The sequence below is a fragment of the Chiloscyllium plagiosum genome, chromosome 9 (assembly GCF_004010195.1).
Source record: "Chiloscyllium plagiosum isolate BGI_BamShark_2017 chromosome 9, ASM401019v2, whole genome shotgun sequence".
NCBI lineage: Eukaryota > Metazoa > Chordata > Chondrichthyes > Orectolobiformes > Hemiscylliidae > Chiloscyllium > Chiloscyllium plagiosum.
Genome location: NC_057718.1, coordinates 8,417,900 through 8,427,292, shown reverse-complemented (window position 1 = coordinate 8,427,292; position 9,393 = coordinate 8,417,900). Strand labels below are relative to the sequence as shown.

Sequence of the window (9,393 nt, the reverse complement as noted above, 5' to 3'; positions counted from 1 at the left end):
CTCTGGAGCAGGTGGGACTTGAACCCAAGTTTCCTCACTCAGGGAGTAGGGGCACTATCACACTGTTCCACAAGAACCCTAGCTATGTTAGTATATGATGGAACTGAACTGTCTGCATTTGCACTGAAGTTAATGCTAAGGGTGGCGTAGCTGTTATGAATGAACGGTTGATACAAGTATTTCATGAGTTGCAAAGTATTCAAGAAGCTCTTGTTGAGAAGTGAAAGGCCTGAGACCATTCTTTCTCTCATGTCCAATGTCAATCTGCCTGGCGGTGACACAACATGTAGTAAAGCAGTGTTCTGAACTCTCGGTCTTCCCAATAACTCCCCTTTCGGGAATGATGCCCAGTGAGAAGAATGTGAGCACAGGTTTACTGAGAGTTTGTTGTATTTTTTTTTTGGTTTGTGGTGAGTTTTACCGGTGGCGAGGGGCAGGCAAATATTCAAATTATGAAGGGAATAATCACTTTACTGGAGCTTGAAAGACTCTGGGGTGCAAGCCATTTCATTAACATTTTGCTTCATTTTGATCTCAAGTCAGTAAGAGTCCCTAATGCTCAATGCCATCTCTCCCTCTTCCACTGTGGACCTGTGCTGACTGTTGGAACAGAATGAATTAGGGGAGAGACCACATAGTCCTCTACCCTTTGTTTCCATCCCTCTGTTGGGCTATGTTTTGTTCTTGATTCTTTTTCTCTCCTGAGAGGATATGGCTGGGCTTAGAACTCTTGCTCACTACCTGTCCTCTCTCTCCCTTTCCAGGCAGAGAGAAATATTAGGTCAGGAGCTTCCTGCTACAGCTGTAGAGAAAGTGTTCAGCTTTTTCTGTGGCCAGTCCACCAGCCAGAACTGGTATCTGGATCTGCTCCATTATATTTATGCTGTGACAATATGCTCTTGAAATAAATCTGAAATTTCTATGAAGGATGTGTAAGTATGAAAAACAACTGGCATATCAAATGCCTTCAATACCCATTAGTTCATGTCCATTGTTCCTCTTTAGAGAGTCTCACAGTGTGGAAACAGGCCATTCGGTCCAATTCGTACATGCTGACTGAGTTTCCCAAACTAGCCTCACTTTCCTGTGTTTGGCTCATATCTCCTCAAACCTTTCCTATTCATGTACCTATCCAAATTTGTTTCCAATGTTTTAACTGTTCCTGAATCTACCGCTTCCTCTGGCAGTTCATTCCACATGTGAACCATCATTTGTGTGAAAAGGTTGCCCCTCAGGCCCCTTTTAAAACTCATGATTTTATCAACCTTCATAAGGTCACCCCTCAAACTACGACGCTCCAATGAAAAACATCCCGGCCCATCGAGCCTATCCTTATAATTTAAACACTTCATTCCCGGCAACATCCTGGTAAATCTTTTCTGAGCCCCCTCCAATTTAATAATAACCTTCCTATAGTAGGGCAACCGGAACTGTACACAGTACTCCAGAAGAGACCTCACCATGGTGTCCTGCACCACTTCAATGTACCGTCCCAACTCCTTTACTCAAAGGTCTGAGCAATGAAGGCAAGCATGCTAAATACCTTCTCAACTATCCTGTCTACATGCGATGCAACCTTCAAAGAATTACGTTGATACTCGGGGAGAAGCTTTTCAGCTCCTGGGAGGAGATGGTTGAACAGGATGCTCACGATGACCATACCCGTGGTGGATGATGGGAAATTCCTCTGGAGTTTCCACAGTCCGACCTGTCTCCTCTCTCAATGATGATCACAATTGTGATGATGATGCTCCTTTACCAAGGTTATGTTGTCCTTGGTTTCTTTTTTAAGGAGGTTGCAAAGACACAGGTTCCAAAATGTCTGGGTTTGATCCACTTGAAAAGGCTCTTAAGTTTTAAAAAAGGCATTGTACAATGAAAGGTGAATGGCCAGTCCTCCCAGCTCAGCCTTTCTCTGGTTTGGTTTGGCATTAGCAAACAGTCAGTTCTGAAGCTGCTGGAACCAAAGAAGCCAGCCCACGCTGGTCCTCCCTCTCTCCGATATCTCTCTTGCAAGACCCTATGTTGGATTTTTCCTTTTTTTGCCGAGGGTTTATGGGGATTATCATAAGTATTTGGAATAGCATCATTAGGTTGGGAAAATCTGTTAGGTTTTTGGATACATTAAGTTATTCTGTATTCTGTTTTTCATTTGTTTGTGTTTCATTCAGTAACCTTGCACATAAATTCTGATTAGTTTTGAAAAGTGATTATTTTTCGTAAATTGTAATTGGGATTTTTTATTGGACTAGTATTGTAGAGTGGGAGGTAAAAGATAGGTTTAAGAGAAAGGAGTTGTAGATAGTTGTTAGTTAATATTCTCTGTTAAACTTACAGAATAAAGTTGTTAATTTTTACTTTAAATATTTGCCGCTGGGATAGTTCTTGCCTCTCGAATTTTAACAGATGGCCGCACTGGGTCAAATCTTTTCAGTTTTGCTGGTTTAAATTAGCAAAAGGGTTTACCCCATGTTGTAACATAGTTTTGTGAAAGTAAATTCTGTAACGTAGCTGTTTCCATCTCCTTGTTTAGCTCAGGCCTCTAACAGCGATTGGCCAGTTCTGTACCCTGTTTGGTGGCTCAGTTCTGATGTTCTTCCTGGGGGTGCTGAGGTTTGCTGTGTACAGGATTGAAGCTCTCTATTTCAACTGTGATCCAGACAGGAAACAGTTAAACCTCTTCTGTTACAATCATTTCCAGCCTATCACCTTCCCCCGGTTAAAGGCGATGAATCAGATTTACAATGTGTGTTATTAAAGACTAAATATACCTTGTGTGGTGGTTTGCTCCCTCTATGAATTTTATAACCTGTTTGTTTTCCACGTTTAAGATGTGGGCACTTAATCCTCTTTTAATCCTATTCACTGATTAATTTTAAGGAAGGAGTAGATGTTTAGTTAATAATGGGTTGATGGGAATGGGCAGGAAAGTGGAGTTGATACTAAGGTGAGATCAGTCATGATTGTATTAAATGATGGAACAGACTTGAGGGGCTGAATGGTCTACTGCTTCCACTTCTTATTTTCTCTCTTTTAAATAAAGGCAATATCTGAAGCAAGCACAGAGAATGCTGGAGAAACTCAGCAGGTCAGTCAACATCTATGGAGAGAGAAACAGAGTCAACATGTTAAGTCTGATATGACCCTTCTTCAGAACTGGGCACTCAATGTTTGACTTACATTGAAGTCAAAATGTTAAATCCATCTCTCTCCCTACAGGATGTTGCTGAGTCTCTCCAGCATTCTCTGACTTTATTTCAATATTGTATAGATTGCTCAACCACAGTTAAGAGTCAACAGGATCAATGTGGAGATTGGAGCCACATAGTGGTCAGACAAAATTACATTATATGCCTTTCCTGAAGGATATTTGTTTCTTCTTTACAAAATATTTGTTTACAAATTCCTTTGTGAATTCAACAGTTTCATTGTCGTTTTTAAATCAACTACCAGTATCTTTTAAAAAATTCATTCAAGGCATGTCAGCATCGCTGACTGAACCTGCAGTTAGTGCCCATCCCCAGTTGCCCTTGAATAGCCACCTTGAACGTTCCGGTCCATTTGGTGCTGAGACACCCTCATTGCTGTTAGGGAGGGAGCTCCAGGATTTAGACTCCATGACAGTGAAGGGAACAAGTCTGAACTTGTACCCCTGGTTTAGGAGTTCATGCCCACTGATTTATTAGGCCGGCAGCTTCACTCAGTGTCTAAGTAACATCTTGTTGTAGTTGGGGTTTATAAGTGATCTGAATTAACACACCGGTATATATTAGCTGTTGGAATGCTGCATTGTGGGAGATGCCACTTTATGTAGCAGACCTTTAAAGACCTCAGAGTGAAAAAGAAATGGCACGGACACTCAGTGGTTAGCACTGCTGCCTCACAGCGCCAGGGACCCAGGTTCAATCCCAGCCTTGGGTGGCTGTCTGTGCAGAGCTTGCACATTCTCCCCGTGTCTGCGTGGGTTTCCTCCAGTTTCCTTCAGAGTCCAAGATGTGCAGGTTAGGTGGATTGACCATGCTAAATTGCCCATTCTGTCCAGGGAGGTGTGGATTAACCATGGGAAATGCAGGGTTATAAGGATTGGGTGGGTCTGGGTAGCATGTTCTTTGGAGGGTCAGCATGGGCTGAATGGCCTGCTTCCATATTATAGGGATTCTGTGATTAACCAAGTCCCCATCTACACTCTCAGGCAAATGTAAAAGATCTGAGCGCACTGCTGAAGAGTCATAGTAGGTGCATCCATAAAGCGATACTTCTTAGAGATGTGCGTTTTTTTAAACATATTTTGGAGCATGCTGTGCACAAATTGACATTTTCATTTCCATAAGTTTCCACCACAACAGCATGTGAAATGTTATATTATTGGCTGTAAGCACTTTGGAATTCCCTGAGATCATGGAAGATGTGATGATGTGGAGGTACCAATGTTGGACTTGGGTGGACAAGGTCAGAGGTCACACGGCACCAGGTTATAGTCCAACAGGTTTATTTGTAATCACAAGTTTTCGGAGTGTTGTGTCTTCGTCAGGTGAAGTGAAGAGAAGTATACTTGGACAGAATTCATAAACAGAGAGCTCAAAAGATGGTACAAATGGTGTGATTGGAATGTCAAAAGGCTGAATAATAAGTGACACCATCACCTTGATAACTTGTTATGATCTCTATACCGTAATTAGTTTGTACAGTCTTGGGTTACCTGTTATTTTGGTTAGACCCTCAGCCTGTGACTCTTACACCTACTATGTTATTTCAGCCATTTGGTTTGTCTCCAGCACCACCTTGTTTTACATTTTTTCTAATTATCTCTCTGCCTCAATTATTCAGATCATAGGTCACCCATTCACTTGCTACTAATCCCTTCAGCTGATGACATTTTACTCACATCATCTGAAGAAGGGCTTATGCCCGAAACGTCGATTCTCCTGTTCCCTGGATGCTGCCTGACCTGCTGCGCTTTTCCAGCAACACATTTTCAGCTCACATCATCTGACACCTACATGTTCTTGTTATTCAGCCTGGCGACACTCCATTCACACCACGTACATGATATTTTATTGTCTCTGCCTACAAATTCTGTGCCAGTATGTTTCTCTTCACTTTACCTGATGAAGGAGCCGCACTCCGAAAACTTGTGATTTCAAATAAACCTGTTGGACTATAACCAGGTGTCATCTGACTCTGGCCATGTAAATGTGAGTCTTTCTTTTCCCTGTACAACCTCAGGAAGTCTCCACAGATTGGAGCTAAGTTGTCATTTCAACTTATATTGCTTCTCAAAACAGTTGGTCTGGTCACTTGTGGGAAGCATGCATTGTTGACCAGGCCCTTGTTTATTGGCCATCTCTAATTACTCTTGAGGAGTTAGAGGTGAATCAGTCACTGAACTGAAGGCTTTACTCAACTGTTACAGAGAGCAGTTAGAAGTGACTCTTATCATTGTAGGTATGGGGCCACATATAAACTTGACTGGGGAAGGACAGAGGGTTTTGGGAACTAGTCTTTTATGGCATCTGCTTCTTTCATGGTCTCTATTTCCCAACATTAGCCTTTTAGTCCAGGTTTATTTAACCAATTGCATTGAAAGTCCCCAGCAGCTGTGGTGCAATTTGAACTCATGTCTCTAGATCATTTGTCCAGCTCTCTGGATTGCTGGTCCAGTAACATAAGCTTACAGTAATCCCAATTAAAAGAAAAGTTCTAAGCAGGATTACATTTATGTGGATTTTACTGGTTTAGAGTAATTACGAATGGCTCAAAGTACTTGAATTGCGCTAATAGAAGAGGTGGCAGAGTGATTCAGTGGTTAGCACTTCTGCCTCCCAGCACCAGGGGCCTGGGTTCAATACCGGCCTCAGGGGACTGCCTGTGTGGAGTTTGCACATGCCCGCGTGTTTCCTCTCTCAATCGAAAGATGTGCATCCTGGTGGATTAGGCATGCTAAAATTGTCCATAGTGTTCAGGGATGTGCAGGCTAGGTGGGTTAGTGGTCAAAGGTATAGGGTGACTCTGGGTAGGATTGCCTTCGGAAGGTTGGTGTGGACTCAGTGGGCTGAATGGAACAGGAGAATCGACGTTTCGGGCATAAGCCCTTCTTCATTCCTGAAGTTCTATTAAACACAAATAAAGCTGGAGTTAGCCCTTCAAGCCTACCATCACATTCGGTATGATCAAAGCTGATCAGATAACTCAGTCCTCAGTTCCTGACTTTCTCCCCTTACCCATGCCAGTGTCAATGTCTGTCATTACTTAGTTTTGTGAATATCCATCGATTGAATTCTCTTTGCTCAGTTTTTGTATGTGTAGTGGAGCTGGAAAACTCCACAAGTTTTTGGTTAAAAAAAAACCCAAATGATTCTTTAAAATCTTTTGCCCAGGTGTTTTTGGGCTTTATGGCTGGTCTCTGTTCTATTCCTCAGAGTAGTTTTGCATCTCCACGCTGCTTGCCACATCACTGATCCTCCAGAGGCCAGCCTCTACCATCTCCTGCATCTGTCCTGTCTAGGATGATCTTCAAGGCACCGGCTTCAGTCATCTTTTTGGGTTCCAGTTCAGGTGGAACTTCCGGTGCAATGCCTCATCCCTTGACAAGCATTTTAACGTCACCAAGTGTATGGTCTCTGAGCACTTTGAGAAGACCATACCCCTCAGTGCCATATACAGCTTCATTGCTATCATTTTTCTGCTGTGTACTGCAAACGTCTTTGAGCTCCTTTGCAGGAGACTGGGTAACTTGACCAGCCCGTGATGAGCCCACTACCAGTCCACATCCATGCCACGGTCTCACCAGCATCAACAAGCCTCCTATGTGGCAATTAACTGAAGAGATGCAATTGAAAACACCTTCATGTACTTGAAAAGGAAACATTTTCAGGACGATGTGAAAAAGGCTGGGAAGGGGTGTGACTGTTTGGATAGCACAGCACAGATTAAGTGGGCTGTCCAGCCTCTTTTTATGTTGCATGACTCTATAATTTTCATCAGGAATTGGGAACATTAGCAATCTCCTTTCCCCTTCAAATAGACATCTATTGTCAGAAGATGATAATTTGTAGTTCCCCTGGTACATTATCCATGCAATGCCCGTGACCAGTCAGAGTTGACTTTCCAACCAATTAGTATCCTTTTTCTCATGCAGTGGACACTGTTGCTCTGTTTGGCATTTGGCATTCTTGCAATTATGTCCTGATGAGTGAAATACTCAAGTTTCAGACTGCCAGTCATTTTTCACTTTTGAAAAGCTACAACATTTTTAAAAATCATCAATTTACAATAAGCAGTCAGGAAAATAGTTCGAAGAGTGTCAACCCGGGTAGAGTTTGGGATTAGTACTGATAAAATTCTCTTAACAAAATGAAGTCAGATCATGTGTGTGCATAATATTAAAGAGACGTGATGGCCTAGTGGTATTATTGCTGAGACCCAGGTAACGCTCTGGGACCTGGGTTTGAATACCACCATGGTAGACAGTGGAATTAGGATTTAATAAATATCTTGAGTTAAGTGTCTTTAATGACTATGAATCCACATCGATTGTTAGGAAAAACCCCTCTAGGTCACTAATTTCCTTTAGGGAAGGAAACTACCATCCTTACCTGGTCTGGTTCAAATGTGACTCCAGACCCACAGCAACGTGGTTGACTCTTAACTGCCCTCTGGGCAATTAGGGATGGGCAATAAATGCTGGCCTCACCAGAGATGACCACATCCCATGAATGAATAAAAAAAAGTTCCATATGTGGACTAGTGACTGGGAATAAGGCAGCAGTATCAGCATCAGACAGTGTTTGTAAGGACCTCAGAGGATTCTTTCTGTTACTCTGTGATCCAAAGAAAAGGCTTGCGACAATATTTTAAAAGTGTTTGTGAAACATTTCACATATGGAACTCCAGTTTGTGTTCAAAGGCTGTGGGATTGGAACCTTCCAGAGTCAAGATTAGAGTGATGCTGGAAAAGCACAGCAGGTCAGGCAGCATCCAAGGAGCAGGAAAATTGACGTTTCAGGCAGAAGCCCTTCATCACGAATGCCCTTCATCGGGCAGGAGCCCTCATTCCTGATGAAGGGCTTTTGCTCGAAACGTCGATTTTCCTGCTCCTCGGATGCTGCCTGACCTGCTGTGCTTTTCCAGCACCACTCTGATCTTGAGTCTGATCTCCAGCATCTGCAGTCCTCACATTCACCCAGTTGGAACCTTCCAGCCCAGAGGCAGCCTGTAGTAAAAGTCTGGCTCAGTCAAGGTGATGCTGTCTCCATGTTCAAACACCCATTGGCTGGACAGAATCTCCTGTGCACAAAGTTGCTATTCGTTAAGCAATATCTCCTTGGAGTTCTGGAGTACAAGAGGGAAGAAAAAACAAATAGAATTAATACAACTCCTCCCTCACCCCAACCACACAATGAAAAAGATAGCTCAAGTTAACCATGGGATCATGATGAGCCACAAGCAACTTGAAGACACTTTACTAACTTAACCGGTTTGACTCATTCAGTATGCTGAGGCCAGTAATCTATTCCCAGGCATCAGTCAGAGGTTACCCTTGTTTGATTTCAAAATAAATGCTGCTGTTAATAGGTAGAATTTCCACATAAATAAGTTAAAGCTCCCTTTAAAGAAGAACAATGTGGCATTATGTTGGCAATCGCACTCAAAGAGGCCATGCAATGGCTGGTACTTTTTTTTAGATTATTAGATTCCCTACAGTGTGGAAACAGGCTCTTCGGCCCAACCAGTCCACACCGACCCCCTGAAGAGTAACCCACCCAGACCCATTTCCCTCTGACTAATGCACCTGACACTATGGGCAATTTTTCAGCATGGCCAATTCACCTAACCTGCACATTTTTGGACTGTGGGAGGAAACCCACGCAGACACGGGGAGAAGGTGCAAACTCCACACAGACAGTTGCCCATGGCTGGAATTGAATCTGGGACCCTGGTGCTGTGAGGCAGCAGTGCTGACCACTGAGCCACCGTGCCGCCCAACTGGGGCTGGAACATTGTAATACTAATGTAATGGCGGATGCTCTTCTGAGATGGAGAGATAATGGGGGCATATTTGGATTAAGAATCCCTCTGAGAGTCCTGTTTTATGACATTGTAATTTATTTCTCTATTTTTGCTTGTGATTGTGATTCCTCTGGCATTCCTGAAAGAGTATTCACTTCAAAGCAAAGGAATATTGAATTCAGTAAGTGCCCACATGAGTAAGTTACCATGTTCATGACACATGGACCCCAAGAATCTGAGACATCTCCTGACATTCTGCTTTTCTAGAATTTACCCATATCTTTCACCTCAAAAACCTTGATTTTTTTGCACCATCCACTGCTGGAAGTATGAACTGATAATGGGGACAATGAGGCATCAGGGCACTTGGTGATTGAGTAGGCT

At 42.9% G+C, this 9,393-nt stretch overlaps 1 protein-coding gene across 1 annotated transcript; it reads left to right on the top strand.

The window, feature by feature from the left end:
- The first annotated feature begins 893 nt into the window (after positions 1-893).
- gje1a (gap junction protein epsilon 1a) lies at positions 894-6,748 on the top strand. The gene is given in 4 exon segments (XM_043696748.1): positions 894-932; positions 2,534-2,718; positions 6,378-6,458; positions 6,460-6,748. Coding segments are annotated over 4 exon segments (594 nt in total).
- Positions 6,749-9,393: the final 2,645 nt, after the last annotated feature.